This window comes from Haliotis rufescens, unplaced genomic scaffold, assembly GCF_023055435.1.
Source record: "Haliotis rufescens isolate VD_foot unplaced genomic scaffold, xgHalRufe1.0.p SCAF_1, whole genome shotgun sequence".
In the NCBI taxonomy this organism is placed as follows: Eukaryota; Metazoa; Mollusca; class Gastropoda; order Lepetellida; family Haliotidae; genus Haliotis; species Haliotis rufescens.
Window position 1 is genome coordinate 3110552 of NW_025963779.1, and position 25354 is coordinate 3135905.

General features: G+C 45.7%; 1 protein-coding gene across 2 annotated transcripts; it reads left to right on the top strand.

The window, feature by feature from the left end:
* The first annotated feature begins 8 nt into the window (after positions 1 to 8).
* Positions 9 to 23719, top strand: LOC124147020 (ATP-dependent Clp protease ATP-binding subunit clpX-like, mitochondrial). Of its 2 annotated transcripts, none has more exons than XM_046517617.2 (12): positions 9 to 68; positions 280 to 433; positions 5156 to 5389; positions 5676 to 5815; positions 14661 to 14844; positions 16457 to 16639; positions 17312 to 17476; positions 18408 to 18496; positions 18660 to 18824; positions 19917 to 20216; positions 21347 to 21439; positions 22439 to 23719. In XM_046517617.2, the coding sequence occupies exons 2-12, from the start codon at positions 373 to 375 to the stop codon at positions 22622 to 22624; spliced, it is 1800 nt and encodes a 599-aa protein (XP_046373573.2). In that variant the 5' UTR covers positions 9 to 68; positions 280 to 372; the 3' UTR covers positions 22625 to 23719. The 2 variants fall into 2 exon arrangements, with proteins under 2 accessions (XP_046373573.2, XP_046373572.2); XM_046517616.2 differs by having other exon boundaries at positions 25 to 154.
* Positions 23720 to 25354: the final 1635 nt, after the last annotated feature.

A 25354-nucleotide genomic window follows, 5' to 3' on the forward strand; every position in this document is an offset into this window, starting at 1 on the left:
GTTTACAACCTTGACCTTCAAACACTGCCATGCGCAAGACGGGATCACAACAAGAATACGTGATTGTGGTCAGTTGATAGCATACAAATTGTTCCTGTAACTTTTTCATGTCATTCAAGGGCCTGTTGTTCCATTGAATAGTAGTGTGAACACTGTAAGTCTTCATATTCCTTTTAGTAGACTGTCTTAGTCCACTTGATGGAAAATAATGAGTAATAATTGATATCATTTACTAGACTGTCACGTAAAATCCGGACCTTGTTTGATATCTATTCTTAGATTCACATCAGGGTAGACAGTGAATGACTTGACGTCGGGCCAGTGGAATTTGTGTTTCATGACATTCATCTCCTTGACTTTCTACAACCGAAAATGTCAAATGCAGCTAGATGTGGAAGAATTGCACTTGGACGTGTGAGAGCCAAGACATCTGGTAAGAATTCCTTTCAAGGACATGTTTCCCAGTGTTTTGGGCTTAGGAGTTTTATAATTGTTTTCATTTGCTACTGACTTTAGATCAAATAACATGATATGTTCTCTTTGTTGTTTTTTTGTAGTTTGAATGAATTATAGGATGAGTTCTACAAGAGGGAATAGAATATTGTGTTTCCATACTGAGTATGGTATATATCTGTAGGAGGTTTTCGAGATAAAGCATCCGTCGTTCGTGATGTCATTTCACATGAGATTACTCAAGTATGTGTTGTTAATGTCACATGTGGTTGATTTGCGTAAAATAATTACAAATCTACCTGATAACATCGTCTGCATCATTTACAACCAAGATATGCAAATGGCCTTATTTTTAACTTTTACTGTTATTCTCTATTTGCTTTGTACAATTCTTTAAAAAAAACACCACAACTATTTCTTTATAAGTATTTAGTGCAATTGTTTAATCATAAATAAAAAATAGCCTCCAAATCATATTTTAGGTCTCTGATTATTTAATACTTTGAGATTATAATTGTTTGTTCATTAATCATGTACAATATTTAATATTGTGTCTGGTAATTAGTAGTTTCAAATCCATTCATACATCATGTACAAGGAAAAATCAAGTATCAAACTATTTTTTACGACTGCTTTTTTTTATGTCAGTATTTGGGGACATGGCCCATTCCCTTCAGAAGACCTTTAATCGGTAAAACTGTTTGGTACAGTTGTGAGGGAAATGCAACAGTCGATGATGTCACAAGCTGATGATCACACAATTGTGGCTAAGGGCAGTTCGCATCTAGAAATGTCCAGCAGAGCTCGAGATAAGCTGTGTATTTGCAGAAAATATGCATTAAATAAAATGAACTACGCAGACAAATCAAATCCTATTATATCAAATAAGCAACAAAAACTATAAATACTCTAAGGAAGAGAATATATGGATGTCAACTTCTTTATTATGAGGAACACAACGTTTTGGAGTATATGCTTACTCCATCATCCTTCAGTATTAGCATATACTCCAAAACGTTGTGTTCCTCATAATACAGAAGTTGACATCCATATATTCTCTTCCTTATGTGAATCACTTCTAAATGCCTTTCAAAGACCTCATATAAATACTCTATTGAAATAAAATTAATGTATATATTACCACTATTAGGTGAAACAGCTGCAAAAATTACAACTGGTAGATAAAATGATGGTATATTGTGTATCAGCCTAACGCTAAATTCACTTGCCAACAGTTACATTAGGAAAAGCTTCTGCGAGAAACATACTGATATACATGATATAGCTATCAATTGTCCCAAATGTACATGTTGTTTCTTAAACAGTCTCTGATTGGTGATTATACAATGCTAGGTTTTGCAAACAAAATGGCTTCCCAGGGAGGGAGCCACAAGCAGATGCAGACATTTCACATAGTTTTTCAGGTTTTCAAGTTAATATACCCAAATGTCAAGAAACAGGTGGGTAAAAAAACTTGAAATAGCCTCTAAGAATTGTGGATACCCAATCGAAATCAAACCCCTGGTTGAAATACCCAAATTACCTAAAGTTTATCTAGAGCTCTGTTCCGAGGGTCAGTACTCAGTTGTTTTAGAGCTAACAGTTAGGAAATGTGTGATCTAGTGACAATATTGACTGATGATATATATACTTAAAGTTGACTTGTGAAGATCCAGGGTAGGATAGGTTTTCAGCAACCCATGCTTGCCGTAAAAGGCGACTATGCTTGTCGTAAGAGGCGACTAACGGGATGGGGTGGTCAGGCTCGCTGACTTGGTTGATGCATGTCATCGTATCCCTATTGCGTGGATCTATGCTCATGGTATCAATCGCTGGATTTTCTGGTCCAGACTCGAATATTTACAGACCGCCGTCATATAGTTGGAATATTGCTGAGATCGGCGTTAAACAACAAACCAAACCAAAACTTAAAGTTATATTTTGATATACATGTACATATAACTGTTACACTTCCATTGCTTAGAGTCAAAGCGTAGGATACTTAAGGATTTCTTGGCTATGTTGCAATCCTTTTACTTTCCCAAATGCCATGTGTATATCATGAAGGTATATAATTATTAAACATTACAAATATATAATATACAGCCTTTTATACTATTAAATGTAATACAGAGTTAAAAATGTTTGGGGTTCCTGGGGTCCTGGGCTATAGTATTTAATCTAGGGACTCTCTCAACTTGCTAAGTCCTTAACTTTAAACAAATGGGGTCATGAAAAGGATCTTTCGTCTTTCAATTTCATGTTTTATTTTCGAAACATTGATTGTTTCATAAAACCACGTTAAACTAGCTTGTTAACTTTTAATGTCTTAATTAGGGCTGTTGCAATTTACTTGCGTATTCGGTGAATTGAACTGTATCCCTTTATGAATTGAATTCGTTATTCATGGCCACTAGAATCGAATATTTATAAATATGCAAGAATGTGCATTTACATACCCTGTAGCTAATTATATTCATAAGAACATGTTATATGCATAGATTTCTTCAAAAGACAACTTACAGTAGTTAATTTGAAAGTATTTTGGTCACTGGTCATTGTCGCATTTGAGTGAAGTATATCAATATATTAATAATTAACAAAACATGTCAAATAATATATGTTGTTCATGTTTCACTGAATATAACAAATAATACTTCACCTGCTGCCTTATTAATGTATTCGTGAATTAATATTCATATTTGCTACCCTATATTCATGATGTGAATCGTATTCGCCTCATAGTGTATTTGTTGCAGCCCTAGTCTTAACCAGCCTGGCATGGTGTGGGTTTTACAGGGGTTGTTTTCTAGAGAAGCCAAACTGCTCTGACACAAAGACTAATGTTGAGATCAATTAGTTTTTTGTCTTAACACAAATTCTATCAAGTGTTTCCAGTGATCTTTTCAAGTTGAAAAAAACCACACCTTCGAACCACACTTGTGTATAGCTAAGATTATCCTGTGCCCTAACTTCTCCATGCACTCAATACTGTCTAAAATGGACACATAAAAAGAACGGCATTGAAAAATGACAGTAGCTGAAGATTATGTATTTGACCATGCCACTTTATCTTCTTTAATTTATTAAACCTCATACATTTATAATGTTTCAACAAACGGCATTCATTTCATGCCACGTCCTCTGCACTACCAGTATGAAGTTGCTATACTATAGCACTACCGGTATGTAGATTGATGTTGCTATACTATAGATCATCTAAACATCATCATATTTTGAATAGTTTTCATATACAGTCAACTATGTTTATAACGAAATGCCGGATATAACAAACTGTGTTTTGGCCCCGTCTATTTGCTGTATATGTGCTTATAACGAACTACGGTTATTACAAACTAAATTTAGTGGTCCCTTTAAATTCGTTATAACCGTAGTTTACTGTATTTCAGTTGTCATAATGTCAATAACAGTTTGTCATAGATATATTTGCAATTGTCAAGTCGTCCGACACGTCGGAATGTTTTCTCTTGACTCTTGAGTAAACAGACTATTATCCACCATAGGAAGTAAAGCTAAAAACAAAAGCATCCAATGAAATATAGTTATCCGTTGAACATACCATGAGATATATAACATATATGGGTAATTCTAGTTGCAGACCAAATGGTGTCCACCACCAATCTCATTCAAAGCAGATGTTAATGCCTGCTACTGCTACAAAAAGATCAGAGGACATCACTTTACAAGTCACATCAGAGTGATTTTTTTCTATGAACTTTGACCAGCCAGTGAAATTACTAACCTGAAGTTGACTTTAGCCAGTCAGGAAGTGGCATTCTTAGTCTTTACGGCACTAATTTCAAAATAGCAATTTCCATTCAAGACTAAGCTTTGACAAAGTTCTCGATTCAAATTTTGAAAACTGAACAAATGAAAATTCTGGAGTGTCTAATAGATGGACAAGATTGCATGGCAGTACTTCTCATGGGCTATGGAAAGCCTCTTCCATTTCCAATGTTTATTCCATTGAAGCAAGATATAGACAATGATTTTGACGGAATCAGCTTTAAAGACCTTGACTGTTGTTCAGAATGCCTCCTTTGAATGTAAACTTTTATGAGGTTGCATGATTAGAAACTACATTTCAGACCTTCACTCTGATTGGTCGGATGAAAGATGTGATTTTACTCAGATTGTGTCCACCATTAAAACAAATATGTTAAATTTTTCATTCAAACATATTTATGCACAACCCTGTTAGAATTGTCCGCATGATATTTCATTAGAACACGCAACCTTCATTTTCATATCTGTCCCTGCAAATTTAAAGTAAAGAAGGTATTTCCGCGATGACATGTTTCCTTCTAATATGTTTTCTGATCAATAGCTTCGATAATGTTTTAACTGAGTTATTATCATGATTTTTCAAATGTTTGGAGAATATTGATCACAGACGCTTTAGCTTGTGGGTCAGTTTTATGGAGGTAGTTGCATGTTTGAACATGTATCTGTAGTATCTTCAATATTTATTCATAATTTTCAGAGAAATATTAATTATGTGAAATGTGAATAAAACTATAATATATCTCATACTTTCTCAAATTAAGCATAAAATGATATTTTTTAGCCCCTGTCAATTGCGGCAACTCCTGGCTGCTGGTTGTCTATATATGTATGTATGTATCTATGTATCTATGTATGTATGTATCTATGTATCTATGTATGTATGTATCTGTTGTAGGCATCAGCATCCAAAGACTACAGAGGTACCTTGCCTCATCTCATGAGTCCAGCAGGTGCCTGTCCACTTCCCCGTGTCTTGGGCGCTATGCCGCCGGCTCTGGCGATGGGGACAAGACCCCCACTTCGGGGGGGACCACGGGGGGAGGGGACAAAGGAGGGGACAAGAAGGGTTCTGGCCAGCTGAGATGTCCCAAGTGTGGGGATCCATGCACACATGTGGAGACGTTTGTCTGTAAGTTGTCCTGGAATAGCTAAATGATTACATGAAATAAATAAGGTACAAATCAGAAGCAGATTTGTAATTATATGGCTACAAGACCCCTGAGCATGGTGAAGGTATTCATGTGTGATGATAGTGATTGCGATCTTTCAATAAGGTGAAACTTTAAAAAAATTCAGAACACAGTCTATCTGTCTATATCATTGTGATAAACAAATTGATACAGTCTCATTAATACAATTTGTACATATGTTTATAATGATACATGCTGATGTCCTGACACAATCTGTCTGTCTAGCCTCTACCCGGTTCGTCAAGTGTGAGAAGTGCCATCATTTCTTTGTGGTGCTCTCAGAAACAGATTCAAAGAAAAGCTTTAAGGATAACAAAGATGAGCGACTTGGTCAGAAACGGAAACCACCACCTCCACCCAGGAAGGTAGGATCCCTACTACTGGCCCATTGAGTCTTCAGTGACTGTAGATGTCTCTAGTACCAGGCCCCATGGGGGTTCAGTGACTGTAGATGTCTCTAGTACCAGGCCCCATGGGGGTTCAGTGACTGTAGATGTCTCTAGTACCAGGCCCCATGGAGGCTTCAGTGACTGTAGATGTCTCTAGTACCAGGCCCATGGAGGCTTCAGTGACTGTAGATGTCTCTAGTACCAGGCCCCATGGGGGTTCAGTGACTGTAGGTGTCTCTAGTACCAGGCCCATTGAGGCTTCAGTGACAGTAGATGTCTCTAGTACCAGGCCCATTGAGGCTTCAGTGACTGTAGATGTCTCTAGTACCAGGCCCCATGGGGGTTCAGTGACAGTAGGTGTCTCTAGTACCAGGCCCCATGGGGGTTCAGTGACTGTAGATGTCTCTAGTACCAGGCCCCATGGGGGTTCAGTGACTGTAGCTGTCTCTAGTACCAGGCCCCATGGGGGTTCAGTGACTGTAGATGTCTCTAGTACCAGGCCCATTGAGGCTTCAGTGACTGTAGATGTCTCTAGTACCAGGCCCCATGGGGGTTCAGTGACAGTAGCTGTCTCTAGTACCAGGCCCCATGGGGGTTCAGTGACTGTAGCTGTCTCTAGTACCAGGCCCCATGGGGGTTCAGTGACTGTAGATGTCTCTAGTACCAGGCCCCATGGGGGTTCAGTGACTGTAGATGTCTCTAGTACCAGGCCCATTGAGTCTTCAGTGACTGTAGATGTCTCTAGTACCAGGCCCATGGAGGCTTCAGTGACAGTAGCTGTCTCTAGTACCAGGCCCCATGGGGGTTCAGTGACTGTAGATGTCTCTAGTACCAGGCCCATGGAGGCTTCAGTGACTGTAGATGTCTCTAGTACCAGGCCCCATGGGGGTTCAGTGACAGTAGCTGTCTCTAGTACCAGGCCCCATGGGGGTTCAGTGACTGTAGATGTCTCTAGTACCAGGCCCATTGAGGCTTCAGTGACTGTAGCTGTCTCTAGTACCAGCCCTCATGGGGGTTCAGTGACAGTAGATGTCTCTAGTACCAGGCCCCATGGGGGTTCAGTGACTGTAGATGTCTCTAGTACCAGACCCCATGGGGGTTCAGTGACAGTAGCTGTCTCTAGTACCAGGCCCATGGAGGCTTCAGTGACTGTAGATGTCTCTAGTACCAGGCCCATGGAGGCTTCAGTGACTGTAGATGTCTCTAGTACCAGGCCCCATGGGGGTTCAGTGACTGTAGATGTCTCTAGTACCAGGCCCATTGAGGCTTCAGTGACTGTAGCTGTCTCTAGTACCAGGCCCCATGGGGGTTCAGTGACTGTAGCTGTCTCTAGTACCAGGCCCATTGAGGCTTCAGTGACTGTAGATGTCTCTAGTTCCAGGCCCATTGAGTCTTCAGTGACTGTAGATGTCTCTAGTACCAGGCCTCATGGGGGTTCAGTGACTGTAGATGTCTCTAGTACCAGGCCCATTGAGGCTTCAGTGACTGTAGATGTCTCTAGTTCCAGGCCCATTGAGTCTTCAGTGACTGTAGATGTCTCTAGTACCAGGCCTCATGGGGGTTCAGTGACTGTAGATGTCTCTAGTACCAGGCCCCATGGGGGTTCAGTGACTGTAGATGTCTCTAGTACCAGGCCCCATGGGGGTTCAGTGACTGTAGCTGTCTCTAGTACCAGGCCCATTGAGGCTTCAGTGACTGTAGATGTCTCTAGTACCAGGCCTCATGGGGGTTCAGTGATTGTAGATGTCTCTAGTACCAGGCCCCATGGGGGTTCAGTGATTGTAGATGTCCCTAGTACCAGACCCATTGAGGCTTCAGTGACTGTAGATGTCTCTAGTACCAGGCCCCATGGGGCTTCAGTGACTGTAGATGTCTCTAGTACCAGGCCCCATGGGGGTTCAGTGACAGTAGCTGTCTCTAGTACCAGGCCCCATGGGGGTTCAGTGACTGTAGCTGTCTCTAGTACCAGGCCCCATGGGGGTTCAGTGACTGTAGATGTCTCTAGTACCAGGCCCCATGGGGGTTCAGTGACTGTAGATGTCTCTAGTACCAGGCCCATTGAGTCTTCAGTGACTGTAGATGTCTCTAGTACCAGGCCCATGGAGGCTTCAGTGACTGTAGATGTCTCTAGTACCAGGCCCATTGAGTCTTCAGTGACTGTAGATGTCTCTAGTACCAGGCCCATTGAGGCTTCAGTGACTGTAGATGTCTCTAGTACCAGGCCCCATGGGGGTTCAGTGACTGTAGGTGTCTCTAGTACCAGGCCCATTGAGTCTTCAGTGACTGTAGATGTCTCTAGTACCAGGCCCCATGGGGGTTCAGTGACAGTAGCTGTCTCTAGTACCAGGCCCCATGGGGGTTCAGTGACTGTAGATGTCTCTAGTACCAGACCCATGGAGGCTTCAGTGACTGTAGATGTCTCTAGTACCAGGCCCCATGGGGGTTCAGTGACTGTAGGTGTCTCTAGTACCAGGCCCATTGAGGCTTCAGTGACTGTAGATGTCTCTAGTACCAGGCCCCATGGGGGTTCAGTGACAGTAGCTGTCTCTAGTACCAGGCCCCATGGGGGTTCAGTGACTGTAGATGTCTCTAGTACCAGGCCCATTGAGGCTTCAGTGACTGTAGCTGTCTCTAGTACCAGCCCTCATGGGGGTTCAGTGACAGTAGATGTCTCTAGTACCAGGCCCCATGGGGGTTCAGTGACTGTAGATGTCTCTAGTACCAGGCCCCATGGGGGTTCAGTGACAGTAGCTGTCTCTAGTACCAGGCCCATGGAGGCTTCAGTGACTGTAGATGTCTCTAGTACCAGGCCCATGGAGGCTTCAGTGACTGTAGATGTCTCTAGTACCAGGCCCCATGGGGGTTCAGTGACTGTAGATGTCTCTAGTACCAGGCCCATTGAGGCTTCAGTGACTGTAGCTGTCTCTAGTACCAGGCCCCATGGGGGTTCAGTGACTGTAGCTGTCTCTAGTACCAGGCCCATTGAGGCTTCAGTGACTGTAGATGTCTCTAGTTCCAGGCCCATTGAGTCTTCAGTGACTGTAGATGTCTCTAGTACCAGGCCTCATGGGGGTTCAGTGACTGTAGATGTCTCTAGTACCAGGCCCATTGAGGCTTCAGTGACTGTAGATGTCTCTAGTTCCAGGCCCATTGAGTCTTCAGTGACTGTAGATGTCTCTAGTACCAGGCCTCATGGGGGTTCAGTGACTGTAGATGTCTCTAGTACCAGGCCCCATGGGGGTTCAGTGACTGTAGATGTCTCTAGTACCAGGCCCCCAGGGGGTTCAGTGACTGTAGCTGTCTCTAGTACCAGGCCCATTGAGTCTTCAGTGACTGTAGATGTCTCTAGTACCAGGCCCATTGAGGCTTCAGTGACTGTAGATGTCTCTAGTACCAGGCCCATTGAGGCTTCAGTGACAGTAGGTGTCTCTAGTACCAGGCCCATTGAGGCTTCAGTGACAGTAGCTGTCTCTAGTACCAGACCCATTGAGGCTTCAGTGACTGTAGCTGTCTCTAGTACCAGGCCCATTGAGGCTTCAGTGACTGTAGGTGTCTCTAGTACCAGGCCCATTGAGGCTTCAGTGACAGTAGCTGTCTCTAGTACCAGGCCCCATGGGGGTTCAGTGACTGTAGATGTCTCTAGTACCAGGCCCATTGAGTCTTCAGTGACTGTAGGTGTCTCTAGTACCAGGCCCATTGAGGCTTCAGTGACAGTAGCTGTCTCTAGTACCAGGCCCCATGGGGGTTCAGTGACTGTAGATGTCTCTAGTACCAGGCCCCATGGGGGTTCAGTGACTGTAGATGTCTCTAGTACCAGGCCCATTGAGGCTTCAGTGACAGTAGGTGTCTCTAGTACCAGGCCCATTGAGGCTTCAGTGACAGTAGCTGTCTCTAGTACCAGGCCCATGGAGGCTTCAGTGACTGTAGATGTCTCTAGTACCAGGCCCCATGGGGGTTCAGTGACAGTAGCTGTCTCTAGTACCAGGCCCCATGGGGGTTCAGTGACTGTAGATGTCTCTAGTACCAGGCCCATGGAGGCTTCAGTGACTGTAGATGTCTCTAGTACCAGGCCCATTGAGGCTTCAGTGACTGTAGATGTCTCTAGTACCAGCCCCATGGGGGTTCAGTGACTGTAGGTGTCTCTAGTACCAGGCCCATTGAGGCTTCAGTGACTGTAGATGTCTCTAGTACCAGGCCCATGGAGGCTTCAGTGACTGTAGATGTCTCTAGTACCAGGCCCCATGGGGGTTCAGTGACTGTAGATGTCTCTAGTACCAGGCCCATTGAGGCTTCAGTGACAGTAGGTGTCTCTAGTACCAGGCCCATTGAGGCTTCAGTGACAGTAGCTGTCTCTAGTACCAGGCCCATTGAGGCTTCAGTGACTGTAGCTGTCTCTAGTACCAGGCCCCATGGGGGTTCAGTGACAGTAGGTGTCTCTAGTACCAGGCCCCATGGGGGTTCAGTGACTGTAGATGTCTCTAGTACCAGGCCCATTGAGGCTTCAGTGACTGTAGGTGTCTCTAGTACCAGGCCCCATGGGGGTTCAGTGACTGTAGATGTCTCTAGTACCAGGCCCCATGGGGGTTCAGTGACTGTAGATGTCTCTAGTACCAGGCCCATGGAGGCTTCAGTGACTGTAGATGTCTCTAGTACCAGGCCCATGGAGGCTTCAGTGACAGTAGCTGTCTCTAGTACCAGGCCCATTGAGGCTTCAGTGACAGTAGGTGTCTCTAGTACCAGGCCCCATGGAGGCTTCAGTGACTGTAGATGTCTCTAGTACCAGGCCCCATGGGGGTTCAGTGACTGTAGATGTCTCTAGTACCAGGCCCATTGAGGCTTCAGTGACTGTAGCTGTCTCTAGTACCAGGCCCCATGGGGGTTCAGTGACTGTAGATGTCTCTAGTACCAGGCCCCATGGGGGTTCAGTGACTGTAGATGTCTCTAGTACCAGGCCCCATGGGGGTTCAGTGACTGTAGATGTCTCTAGTACCAGGCCCATTGAGGCTTCAGTGACTGTAGATGTCTCTAGTACCAGGCCCCATGGGGGTTCAGTGACTGAAGGTGTCTCTAGTACCAGGCCCATTGAGTCTTCAGTGACTGTAGGTGTCTCTAGTACCAGGCCCATTGAGGCTTCAGTGACTGTAGGTGTCTCTAGTACCAGGCCCCATGGGGGTTCAGTGACAGTAGATGTCTCTAGTACCAGACCCATTGAGGCTTCAGTGACTGTAGATGTCTCTAGTACCAGGCCCCATGGGGGTTCAGTGACTGTAGATGTCTCTAGTACCAGGCCCATTGAGGCTTCAGTGACTGTAGGTGTCTCTAGTACCAGGCCCCATGGGGGTTCAGTGACTGTAGGTGTCTCTAGTACCAGGCCCATTGAGTCTTCAGTGACTGTAGGTGTCTCTAGTACCAGGCCCATTGAGGCTTCAGTGACTGTAGGTGTCTCTAGTACCAGGCCCCATGGGGGTTCAGTGACAGTAGATGTCTCTAGTACCAGACCCATTGAGGCTTCAGTGACTGTAGATGTCTCTAGTACCAGGCCCCATGGGGCTTCAGTGACTGTAGGTGTCTCTAGTACCAGGCCCATTGAGGCTTCAGTGACTGTAGGTGTCTCTAGTACCAGGCCCCATGGGGGTTCAGTGACTGTAGATGTCTCTAGTACCAGGCCCCATTGAGGCTTCAGTGACTGTAGATGTCTCTAGTACCAGGCCCATTGAGTCTTCAGTGACTGTAGATGTCTCTAGTACCGGGCCCATTGAGTCTTCAGTGACTGTAGATGTCTCTAGTACCAGGCCCCATGGGGGTTCAGTGACTGTAGATGTCTCTAGTACCAGGCCCATTGAGGCTTCAGTGACTGTAGATGTCTCTAGTACCAGGCCCATTGAGTCTTCAGTGACTGTAGATGTCTCTAGTACCAGGCCCATTGAGGCTTCAGTGACTGTAGATGTCTCTAGTACCAGGCCCCATGGGGGTTCAGTGACTGTAGATGTCTCTAGTACCAGGCCCATGGAGGCTTCAGTGACTGTAGATGTCTCTAGTACCAGGCCCCATGGGGGTTCAGTGACTGTAGATGTCTCTAGTACCAGGCCCATTGAGTCTTCAGTGACTGTAGATGTCTCTAGTACCAGGCCCCATGGGGGTTCAGTGACTGTAGATGTCTCTAGTACCAGGCCCATTGAGTCTTCAGTGACTGTAGATGTCTCTAGTACCAGCCCCCATGGGGGTTCAGTGACTGTAGATGTCTCTAGTACCAGGCCCCATGGGGGTTCAGTGACTGTAGATGTCTCTAGTACCAGGCCCATTGAGTCTTCAGTGACTGTAGATGTCTCTAGTACCAGGCCCCATGGGGGTTCAGTGACTGTAGATGTCTCTAGTACCAGGCCCATTGAGTCTTCAGTGACTGTAGATGTCTCTAGTACCAGGCCCCATGGGGGTTCAGTGACTGTAGATGTCTCTAGTACCAGGCCCATTGAGGCTTCAGTGACTGTAGATGTCTCTAGTACCAGGCCCATTGAGTCTTCAGTGACTGTAGATGTCTCTAGTACCAGGCCCATTGAGTCTTCAGTGACTGTAGATGTCTCTAGTACCAGGCCCCATGGGGGTTCAGTGATTGTAGATGTCTCTAGTACCAGGCCCATTGAGGCTTCAGTGACTGTAGATGTCTCTAGTACCAGGCCCCATGGGGGTTCAGTGACTGTAGATGTCTCTAGTACCAGGCCCCATGGGGGTTCAGTGACTGTAGATGTCTCTAGTACCAGGCCCCATGGGGGTTCAGTGACTGTAGATGTCTCTAGTACCAGGCCCCATGGGGGTTCAGTGACTGTAGATGTCTCTAGTACCAGGCCCATTGAGTCTTCAGTGACTGTAGATGTCTCTAGTACCAGGCCCCATGGGGGTTCAGTGACTGTAGATGTCTCTAGTACCAGGCCCATTGAGTCTTCAGTGACTGTAGGTGTCTCTAGTACCAGGCCCATTGAGGCTTCAGTGACAGTAGGTGTCTCTAGTACCAGGCCCATTGAGGCTTCAGTGACAGTAGATGTCTCTAGTACCAGGCCCATTGAGTCTTCAGTGACTGTAGGTGTCTCTAGTACCAGGCCCATTGAGGCTTCAGTGACTGTAGATGTCTCTAGTACCAGGCCCATTGAGTCTTCAGTGACTGTAGATGTCTCTAGTACCAGGCCCATTGAGTCTTCAGTGACTGTAGATGTCTCTAGTACCAGGCCCCATGGGGGTTCAGTGATTGTAGATGTCTCTAGTACCAGACCCATTGAGGCTTCAGTGACTGTAGATGTCTCTAGTACCAGGCCCCATGGGGGTTCAGTGACTGTAGATGTCTCTAGTACCAGGCCCCATGGGGGTTCAGTGACTGTAGCTGTCTCTAGTACCAGGCCCCATGGGGGTTCAGTGACTGTAGATGTCTCTAGTACCAGGCCCATTGAGGCTTCAGTGACTGTAGATGTCTCTAGTACCAGGCCCCATGGGGGTTCAGTGACTGTAGATGTCTCTAGTACCAGGCCCATTGAGTCTTCAGTGACTGTAGCTGTCTCTAGTACCAGGCCCCATGGGGGTTCAGTGACAGTAGCTGTCTCTAGTACCAGGCCCCATGGGGGTTCAGTGACAGTAGATGTCTCTAGTACCAGCCCTCATGGGGGTTCAGTGACTGTAGATGTCTCTAGTACCAGGCCTCATGGGGGTTCAGTGACTGTAGATGTCTCTAGTACCAGGCCCCATGGGGGTTCAGTGACAGTAGCTGTCTCTAGTACCAGGCCCCATGGGGGTTCAGTGACAGTAGCTGTCTCTAGTACCAGGCCCCATGGGGGTTCAGTGACAGTAGCTGTCTCTAGTACCAGGCCCCATGGGGGTTCAGTGACAGTAGATGTCTCTAGTACCAGCCCTCATGGGGGTTCAGTGACTGTAGATGTCTCTAGTACCAGCCCTCATGGGGGTTCAGTGACAGTAGATGTCTCTAGTACCAGCCCTCATGGGGGTTCAGTGACAGTAGATGTCTCTAGTACCAGCCCCCATGGGGGTTCAGTGACAGTTATCAGCTGGATGCACAGAGGCAGTATAGATCCCTAGCTCTAGATCCACAGAGACAGTAGAGATCCCTAGTGCTGAACCCACAGAGACCGTAGAGATCCCTAGCACTGGATCCACAGGGACAGTAGAGATCCCTAGCACTGGATCCACAGGGACAGTAGAGATCCCTAGCACTAGATCCACAGAGACATTATAGATCCCTAGCACTGGATCCACAGAGACAGTAGAGATCCCTAGCTCTAGATCCACAGGGACAGTAGAGATCCCTAGCACTGGATCCACAGAGACAGTAGAGATCCCTAGCACTGGATCCACAGGGACAGTAGAGATCCCTAGCACTAGATCCACAGGGACAGTAGAGATCCCTAGCACTGGATCCACAAAGACAGTAGAGATCCCTAGTGCTGAACCCACAGGGACAGTAGAGATCCCTAGCACTGGATCCACAGAGACAGTAGAGATCCCTTGCACTAGATCCACAGAGACAGTAGAGATCCCTAGCACTGGTTCCACAGTGACAGTATAGATCCCTAGCTCTAGATCCACAGAGACAGTATAGATCCCTAGCACTGGATCCACAGGGACAGTAGAGATCCCTAGCACTGGATCCACAGGGACAGTAGAGATCCCTAGCACTGGACCCACAGGGACCGCGACCCTCCGGGAGACCATCTGCATTTGTACATGTTTTATTTGTTCTTAATGTGACATTTCCATTCTGAGATTAGTTGATAGTGGTTTAGCTATCGTAGCTACAGGTGTATGAGTGTGATTGTTTCAGATCTTCGAGTTCCTCGACCGGTTTGTGGTGGGCCAGGACTACGCGAAGAAGGTGCTGGCTGTGGCCGTGTACAACCATTACAAGCGGATCTATCACAACCTCCCAGTCAACACCACCAACAAGCAGAACACCGAGGTTACTGTACATGACCCAACACGCTACCCAAACACATTTTCGCCAAGAGGTAAGATAAAATATTTACAGAATGTTTGTATTACTATAGTTATAGGTAGGCAAGTGTTTGACATGACACCCAGTCGCCATGTGTGTTTGATGCATGCTGCCAATATTGATGCATGTGATACTGTTTGGACAATAGGGTGATAAAGCGGAACATCACCAGACAATAATTCCTCTGCTTGCAATAATATGGCTTCATATGATTTAAAAAAAAAACAACCCAACACCTGTTTTTTTAGAAACTGTTACTAAGAGCTTATGTATATCCCTAACCAACGTGGTGGACGGTTAGCAGTAAAATGAATTCTTACCTCAGTTATATTTGCCCCTGTGGTGATTCTGGGGCAGAAATACCCAATACTGGTCATAACAGACACTTAAATGAGGATGGTGGGGGTGCATATAACATGTATAACCTGGCTGTTGATATTTGTCACCTTGTGGTATGAATTGTTGCTATTGTGCTGTTAATCACTTGTTTGCCTTGAATAGATTTAATTATTACAGGCTTGAATAATACTGTGGCATTAATCAACATTCATTCAGTATTATGTTTTGATTTTAAAAACATTGTTTCTTTAACAAGGTGTGTACACGCTTGAAAGGCCTAAGTTTTAATTAATGTCCCTCTATAAAAGCCTTGAAAATCACCAAAATAGCTTGAAAAGCCCTGAATTTGTATAAAATGACATGTACTTATTAATGAAAGTATCAAAATTTATGGTTTAATATATTTTATTTGTTGGTTGTGAAAATAAATCTTTGTTTGAAAATTTGTGAACACACTCAATATCAGCAAGTGTTATTTTCCATACTACATCCATAATTCGTGTGTTATGTGAACTACTTTAGAGACAGAAACTGATACTCAGCATGGTAACAATACAGGCAGATGTTGGATCATTTGATGTCCGGGATTGTTGTTTAATTGTTTGACTTGTTACGTGTCAATTACCAAATTGAAACAATATGTTAATCCAGAAATCTGTATGTGTAAGTGAAGGTCGTGTACAATCAACAATTGTATTACAAAATTAACTAGGTTTACAAATCAACACAAATTATTGCACAGCAATTACAATGGCAGTAAACAATAGAGTGGTAGTACAATATTCAATGGTAATATGTAATATGATGTCAGTGGTCAGTATCAAATACACAAATACAGTGGTGATAGAGAAAGTCAGTGATAATAATATGTATTCACCCAGCGTCAACAGTTGTCAAGCTTCTAAGAGGGGCTAGGCAGGGAATCAGGGATGACAAGCAATCCTCACGTGAAAGCTGGTACCAAAGCGATGAAAATGTGTGAGAGACGAAATGTGTAAGAGATATGTAAACACGCTATTATACCCTTATATGCAACCTACCTAGCAACTGGAAACTTCTACAGTGCCAGATGTTTCCATTATATACTATCACCGTCCCGGGTATACCCAGACCAGAAGTTTACACACTACCAGCATCTAAACATAGTAACCCCCTGACGACTGATCACTGTCCAAACAAAGCAGTGAGCGTCTACTGACTCTCCACAGAAACAATGTAACACAGTCACAATCATTGTTAAAGAATAAGATACACTGCCATATAACAGCCTGTATTGTATTGCTCAGACATGCTGCATATTGCTGTGAGTGGCCCTGGGAATCCACTTGGCCCAAGTCTACAACAGCAACAGCAGCAGCAACAGCAGCAGCAAGAGGAGACAGCCCGCCGCTCCGACATCCTGGAGTCAACGAGTCATGAGCTGAGGTTGGAGAAGAGTAATATCCTGATGCTGGGACCCACGGGGTCAGGTGAGTCCTCCCATGCTGAATGTCCACATTAGGACAATGGTGTTTCATGTCCAGCCCTGATCAGGACCATGTGGCTACAATGTGTTACATGGTTGAATTGTGTCATTCTTGCTTTTAAACATAGGTTTACCTGGCTTAAGCGTGTATGTCTCCCCATGAAGATCCAGGTAGAGAACAGGTCTTCAGCAACCATACTTGTCGTTAGAGGCGACTAATAGGAAGGTGGCTCGCTGACTAGGTTATCGTATCCCAATCACGTAGATCGATGCTCATGATGTTACTCATTTGATTGTCTGGTCCAGACTCCATTATTTACAGACCGCCATCATATGGCTGGAATATTGCTGAGTGCTGCATTAAACAACAAACAAAGAAACTAAGCTTGTGTGTCACAATTACTCACATGCTGCCATGATACAGTGTAAATATTGCCAATTGTGGTACACAGCAACGTTGACTCACTGATTCAAAGATTACTCTAGCCAACATGTCAAAATATTTTGCTAAAATTGTTTTTGAGAGTAAGTATTTCTTAACAAATGAAAATTATTTTACTCTATTGTAACTATTAAAAATCTTCCTTAAACCTTTGAAATAACTAGCAAGCTGATCGTCGGACTACGAAACTCCCTGATCCAGTGTTTGATTCTGACATTGTTGCCATGTGTTCAGGGAAGACACTGCTAGCACAGACCCTGGCCCGGTGTCTGGACGTGCCTTTTGCCATCTGTGACTGTACTACCCTCACCCAGGCCGGTTACGTGGGGGAGGACATCGAGTCCGTCATCGCCAAGCTGCTTCAGGATGCCAACTACAACGTAGACAAGGCTCAGCAAGGTACGCACCCAGTAGCTTTAGTAGATGCCAGGACTTGATTTAACTTGCACCTCGTGCATTTTGACATGAAAACCTAGTTGCACCAGACAAAACCACTCCTGATCCCAACAATGTGAACATGTACATAATCTTGTACTCACTATTTGATTTTGTTCCGGGGTTCAATCCCCGACCGCATCATACCAAAAGACATTAAAAGATGGTTCTTGTTATTACCCTGCCTGGCGTTCGGCATTAAGGGGATAAAACAAGGACTGGTTGGGTCAGAGTCGGTGAACTGTGTCTGAGTGGGGTAATCATGTTAAACTGTGGTATTGTATCTCAGTGGGCTAGCACTAAAAAACCGGCATTAGTTCGGACTAGTACAAACAGCCACACACACACACACACACACACACACACACACATGCATCCATGCATGCACATCGCTATATATACGTGCAGTATTCTTGAATGTGACATTAAACCCCATTTCAGCTGACCTCACCTCACCTAAAAAGCATGACAGTTTTCACATAACACAGGAATTATTGATGTAGTATGGTAAATAACACTTGGAGTTATTCAGTGTGTTCAAAGGACAATGTTCTTTTGACAAGTAAGGGTTAGAAATCAATTTGAAAATATTTTTGACAGGCACTTGGTACAAACAGACATACATATTAGGCTCAGTAAGTTATAAGTAGAGCTCCGTCTCTGTAGATCAATGATGGTTCATAATTTGGCTAATGAGATTGATACCACTACCTTATGTCTCCTTTGTTTAAAAAAAAAGCCTTACAAGGGAAGGTAGCTGATACTCTCAACATCATTGGTCAGTTTGCATAAAACATTCAAAATACAGGACATTTAAAACATAATTACTTCACTTTCTATCTGATCTGACCAAATAACCATAATTTTCATTGCTTGAATCATTGTTTGTCAACAGGTATTGTGTTCCTGGATGAGGTGGACAAGATCGGCAGCGTCCCGGGGATCCACCAGCTGCGAGATGTCGGGGGAGAGGGAGTTCAGCAGGTGAGAGGAGCAACCTTAGACAACACAAGACTCTCACCCTAGGAGCCTGTCTATAGTTATATACTTCTGTATCCTGAATGTAGAGAGAGTTGACCCATGTCTTATTGGATCCTTCATCTGAAGGTGTTCTGGTGTCTAGTACCTGAGTGTGTTTCTCCTGCAGGGCATGTTGAAGATGCTGGAGGGGACGGTGGTGAATGTCCCGGAGCGGAACTCCCGCAAGCTGCGTGGGGAGACAGTGCAGGTGGACACGACCAACATCCTGTTTGTTGCCTCGGGCGCCTTCAACGGCCTAGACAGGATCATCAGCCGGAGGAAAACGGAAAAAGTCAGCAGAGCAGCCGATTGGCTAGACTTCCTTACTAGAGCTAGAACCACCCACTTGTTGCCCAACTCGAGGGAACCTAACAGAACTTGACACATCCACTTGCGTAATAATGTTAGATATATATGTCTTGTCCTGAATTTGGGACTAGTTGCATTCATGTCATGGTGTTTACCCATTTTATGACCACACACAGCATTGGCAGTATTGGTGACTTTACTGATGAGCCTTCGGAACAAGAGCATTAAATATCAATGTACAGTCAAGTCTCGTTAATCTGACAATCAGCTTTATTGAACACTAGTGATGGGAACCGATTAAATCGGCTATTTAGATACGTTATTCTGACAGTCTCTCAGTCCGACTCCAACACACCTAATTTTCTACGAATTACCGAAATCACTCATTAGTCAGTCTCATTCATCCGACAGTGATCACCGCACTCCGTGCTCGTTTGCCAGCGAGTTCACAGCACAAGGTTTTGAGTCCACTTTGTAGCTGCATATTACATGGCTGCATATTACATGGCTGCAGAGATAAACTCGCTTCACAATAAACAATTACTTCTTTTAACTAAACAGGATTAATGACATGTTAAGATAACCTCAATATCATTCAAATCAAATTGAAGTTCTTGCTACCACTGAGGACATCCCCTTACAGGTCACGTCAGAATGATTTTTTGCGAACTTTGATCGACCCATGAAATGACTAGCAGGTAGTCGTGTGTTGTGCTTTGGAGGGTGCATGATTGTGATACATATTCCGCTAACAATACAACCAAACAATATGAACATTTTCTTTTTGATTATTTTATTACAATGTATATGTGTTGTTATCTATTATGTAGTTGTCCTATTTTCGATCATCACCATTAATACTACTTAATTTTGTTTATCCGATTTACTCGTTAATCCGACATAATCACATGTCGGATTAACAGGACCTGACTGTACATTTACAATATAACATCAAGGTGAAAGTGAGTAAGGTTTTGGACTCTGAATAATGTACTTATTGTCTGTTTGTTTTTAGTACAAATGATGTAAATCTCTTGTGGATTATTTACAAATATGCATACATGACACTTTTCAGTATTTGGGATTTGGCGCCATGTCCAACACCAGCCAGGGCCGTCGCGCTGCTACTGTTGCCGACTTTAAGAACCAGGCCGACGGCGCCACGGCTGTTGCCGAGAACGAAGAGAAAGACGTTCTGTTGCGTCAGGTAGAGGCAAGAGACATGATAGAGTTTGGCATGATTCCTGAATTCGTGGGCCGACTTCCGGTGATCGTGCCCTTCCACAGTCTGTCGGAGGAGATGCTGGTGGAGATCCTGACGAAGCCGCACAACGCCCTGGTGCCACAGTACCAGGCCCTCTTCAGCATGGACAAGGTGAGAGGGCCAGGCAGCACACGGCTGTATCTCTGCAGCTGATGCACTACAATACATCCATTGTTAAAGCCTAAATAGTTCTCCCTGATTTAAAAAAAAAATCATATTATTTCGTCGCTATGAACGTAGGTGCACAGCATTATCTCAGCCTGTGAATGAAAAATTTGTTGTTTTTCATTATTATGATTAAATAGCAGTATAAGGAATATCCCTAAACCTATGAAGGAGTCAAGCTGTGTGTCCGGATTACAACCAATATCATGTAACAGATAAGTGGATCTCACCTTACATTTAAATACTAGCTTCTGATTGGTAAGGAGCTGGCATCTTTTTTTCATGCTGATGTAGCCCGCTAGCATAAGAATCGTTGAGCTGAAATGAACCTGTGTATACCCGAATGCATTGGGTAAAGGGAAGTAACTCAGTTCATTTGTGTCGTCTGCTGAATGTCAACATGGCTGCCTACTTCAGTGTCAGTTGTGTTGTTGTTTACTTAAGATAAGTATGCCGAGTTTTTCTGACTCGGTGAAACTCCTGATATATATTCCAGGTCTGTATGAATGAATGTCAGGGAGATAAATTTGCTGTCAACCGTTCCCTCGGGGCACGTGGTGTGATGTACCCTGTGTGTGAGCGTTTGACAGCTCGAGGTACATGGGCCCACACAGAGGGTACATCACACCACGTGCCCCTCGAGATCGGTTGACAACTTATAGAATAGCCTCATACCAACATCAGCTGGCATTTGGAATAGTAGAAGAACTATACCTCTGGTTCATCAGACCCGCAATAATGTGGAATTTGCTGAAAAGTTTATCCAAGACTATTGCCAATGTCAACCAGTATGTATCAAAGATGGCCTCTCTCCCCATCCTTGTATAGATGAACAGGCTGCTGATAGTGACATGATAATGCAATTCATATTCTCCACTTTAATAACTTAGATAATCCAAGCGAGATATTTTCAAGGCTCTTGAAAGCGTCATGGTCCCGTTCTATTGTATTAGTTCTCTGCGTAGAATAACAAAACAGGAGTTACATCGTTATTCCCTTGTTTTCACTGTGAAAACTATACTGCAGTTTGTGGCTAGTTTCCAGCAGGTACCCAGATGTAGTTGTGGATGTTGCAGGCTCACCTGGACGTGAAGCCCGAGGCGATGAAGGCTATAGCTGCCATGGCCCTGGAGAGGAAGACTGGAGCCCGAGGTCTGCGCGCTATCATGGTAAGGGATACCGTGTCCTCACCCTCTTCCCTACTGTTTTCTAGCCCTGCTTTAGTTCATAACAAATGATGGCAGGAAAGTAGGGAGATGTGTAGGGATGTCATCGATGACATCTCTATCTGTGTGTCGTCTGTTGCTGTGGTGATGGGAACGTCTTCACTTGCTGGTACTTCTACGAGGTGGCTTCTGTCTCCTCATCTCCACAGAGATATCAGGGCTGAATACATCCCTTGTAGTGCTAATTTCTAACTGTTTTGTGTTATAACGATGCTTCTTGTAACAGCAACAAAAATGGTGGTTGGTTGTTGTAGTGGCAGGGAACGAGGGATGGTAAGGTGACAATCTGAACACTTTCCTGTGGTCAGGGTGTATCATGGCAGCCCAGTGATGAAGATAATCTCTCTCTGAACTGATGGCTTGACCTTCAAAGTTCATCACAGTGTGGAGGTTTGATACCACACACATTGGGGGTTGTCGTAAGAGGTGACTAACGGGGTCAGGCTTGCCGACTTGTTGGATGCATGTCATCGCATTCCAATTGTGTAGATTGATGCTCATGATGTCAATCACTGGATTGTCTAGTCCAGACTCCATTATTTACATACCGCCGTCATATAGCTGGAAAATTACTGAGTGCGGCATTAAACAAAAAACAAACAAACAAAACACATTGGGGGAAAAATGTTCTTGAACTATGAACTATTGATGTATACTCAGCACAATCACCTAAATAGTTGTCATTATTTATTTCTTGCATGTGTTTGGTGTATAATAAGTCCACGTGTACAACTCCATGTTCGCTGTGGGGCTGATGGAGATGAAGGTGTGTCTTCATGTCGTCCTATGTCAGGGGTGTCTCTTGTGGATCCATCACCTTGTCTGTTCCAGTTGCGATGTTTGTGTTTTTCCACATAGAACTACAATAGTTACAATAGCTCGGCTCAGCATCCTGTACTTGAAGTTGTTGGAACTTGTGGTGCATCTATCGCCTCTTTTCAGGAGTCCATCCTTCTGGAACCAATGTTTGACGTTCCTGGCTCGGATATTTCCACGGTGATTCTCACTGACGAGGTTGTCCGCGGAGAGAAGCCAGCATCGTACGTGCGGTCCCAGCGTGCCCCCACACCCGACATCGAAGAGGACAGCGGTTACGAAGAGGAAGAACTCAAAGTGCAAAACAGTTGATGAGGACTGTGAACTGGGGGAACAGCATTTACCTGTTGTCAGACATCAAATTCAGACCAGATTTCCATGAAAATCTTACGGATGTAATTTCTGAGTTTTGTCAGAAAGAAAGGAATGACAATTCTGCTTCATTTGGATCAACTTTACATTCTTTGACATGGGTAGTGGGAACATGAGTACTTCAGATAATCTCCGAGGTTTGAGTAAGATTAATTACATTAAGTAATACGTTACCACTGTTATACCGAGGCTGTTGTCTCCCAAAACTGCTGCTATAGCGAAATCTACCACAGAGATCTCAATCACCTCATGCAGCACGTGCGTAGCCACCTAGCTGCCATGTGACACCCTTCACTCTTGTCTCTTCGCTTGCTCTAGCAAGACGTACAATAAACTGCTCAAGCGTTCCTGTTTCTCCGACCATTCGGTGATATTTATTACTGTTTATTCTCTCTAATAAACTGTGCTTTTACGGGGCGTTTGCTGTAACTACGCTTGGAAATATTTTTCCCGCCAAAAGGAAATATTTTTCCCGCCCTTTTTTTTCTATATACTTGCGGGGTGTCTCGTATGCACGTTGCGTCTTACGTTCCCCTGTTCTAGTATATCTTGGGGTTTTTACATCACTTATTCCTCTATATGTTATATGTGTATGTTCTATATTCCCATTGCTCGTTTATTTTCTTGTGAAAATACTCGTTTGTGACTATTTGTGGTGCGTGTGTTGTAATCATGTTTTGCTCTTTGTTCATAGTACAAACAAAATGTCTGACATGGATGTTTCGCCGTCCTCCACCCCCTCTACCCCCGCAACCAGGAGCTGCGGGGTGTGCCGCAAGCGAGCGCTACCGGCTGTATGTGCAGTCTGTTTCCACCCCTGTGGTGGCCGGCTCGTCCGGTCGGGGTCCCCTAGCGGGTACCACCACCACGGCTGCGGCGGATCCCTTGGCGGCCCGTGGGCTGTCCGGGGTTTCCGTCGCTGCATTACTTGCATAACTTGTGGACTCCAAGCTGGCGGCCTTATCTCAGGATAGGCCGCTGGCTGTTCCGTCCCCGGCCACTTCGGTGGCCGCGGGGTCGGACGCGGGGTCCACCGGTACGGCGGCGGCTCCTGTGGTCACCGGTCCTTCCCCCGAACCGTTGCTCCCGCTATCGGTTAAGGACCGCGTGGCCTCTTTGAGGACATGCCCCGGCCGGGAACCGCGGGGAATCCATGACTGTGGGTTCCTCCGAGGTATACGATGAGTCTTCCGACATGGCTTTCCCCGCATCAACCTTGCTGCGCGGTTTCAAGCCTTCCTTGGAGAACGCCTTCGCGGCGGCCTCCGGTCGGGGTCTCCCGTTGCCTCCGACGTCGTGGAGAAAGGGTTTATTCCCGGTACATGACCTTGCCTTTCCCGAGGCTGGTCCTACCGCGGAGGCCCATGTTGAGCGGTTGGGTGTCCGTGCCCCACCGGCTGCTACGGTAACGCAAGCTACCTCGCACCAGCTGGACGCCCTCGCTCGGCACTCCATGTCTCACGGAGACACTTACTTGGCTGCAGCGGCCCGTCTGGTCGAGGGTTCTCCCACGGACCGTGACCAGCGCATTTACAACTGCCTGCTCTGTTTAAATGCTTCCCTGGAGTACGTTGCCGAGGACTCTCGGAACACACTTGCTCTTGTTGGGTCCCTGCATAGGCGCCTGGGTGCCGCTCCTAACCGGAGCGCGCCCCAGGCTGCTGCGGCCGGTAGGTCTAAGGGGTCAGGTTATTCTTCCTCTGGGAAGTAGCCCCGCCCTGAGGGCTCCGGTATGGGCAATCAGCTGCCCTTTCGCGGGAAGACGGGGAACTGGGTCGTCGACAAACGGCAAGGGCCCCTCCAGGTGACTCTCATTGGAGGGGTTCGTATGCCGACAGCGCCAACTTCGGTTGGCCTTTAGGCGAACCCGAGTCACTTGGCCCTGGACAGTTGCACCTGCCGCAGCCTGTCAGGGCCCCCTCTCCTTCCCCATTGGGAGCCAGACTCCAGACTTACTGGGAGAATTGGGAACAAGTGTTCGACGACCCGTGGGTGGTCAACACGATTCGGTACGGCTATCGGCTTGATCTCAAAGCGAATCCGCCGCTCACCGTTGCCCCGTTGGCAGGTTTCGATTCGGAAACCGATCTTCCCATCCTCGCCGATGCCATCGGCAGGTTGGTGGAGAAGGGGCAGTACGGGAGTTAGCTGTACCAGAAATAACACCGGGGTTTTACTCCAGGATATTTCTCGTTCCCAAGTAGGACAGTGCCGAAGTCAGAATGTTTCACACGTCCGCTCCCTGGCTGTTCACCCGGTTAACCACCCCATAGTGGGGTTCCTCCACAGGAGGGGTGTCCGGTACTTCGCGTACCTGGACGACTCGCTAGTAGCAAATCGAATGACGGACACCCTGTCACGCCATCTCGTTTTCGCACGTCGGCTCTTGGAGCAATTGGGGTGGATTATCAATCTCCCCAAGAGCGAGTTAACCCCTTCTCAGAACTTGCTGTTCATCGGAGGTCGGTTCAACACGGTGTCCCATCGCCTCTTTGTCCCCCCAGACTGGTGGCACAAGATTCAGGCGATGATTGCCAAAGTCTTAGCGGTGCAACAGACTGTTCACTTTTTGGATCAGCTGTTAGGGCTACTTGTATCAGCCCAGGACTGCACCGAACGGGGTCGTCTCCAACTCCGCCCGCTGCAACGGTTTTTAATCCAGTTGTTAGC

Bases quoted from the DNA above. Each gene is read 5' to 3' on its own strand.
- LOC124147020 (XM_046517617.2), top strand. From the start codon at position 373: ATGTCAAATGCAGCTAGATGTGGAAGAATTGCACTTGGACGTGTGAGA. The intron at 434-5,155 runs GTAAGAATTCCT...TATCTGTTGTAG, and splicing joins TGTGAGAGCCAAGACATCTG to GCATCAGCATCCAAAGACTA. The intron at 21,440-22,438 runs GTAAGGGATACC...GCCTCTTTTCAG, and splicing joins GAGGTCTGCGCGCTATCATG to GAGTCCATCCTTCTGGAACC.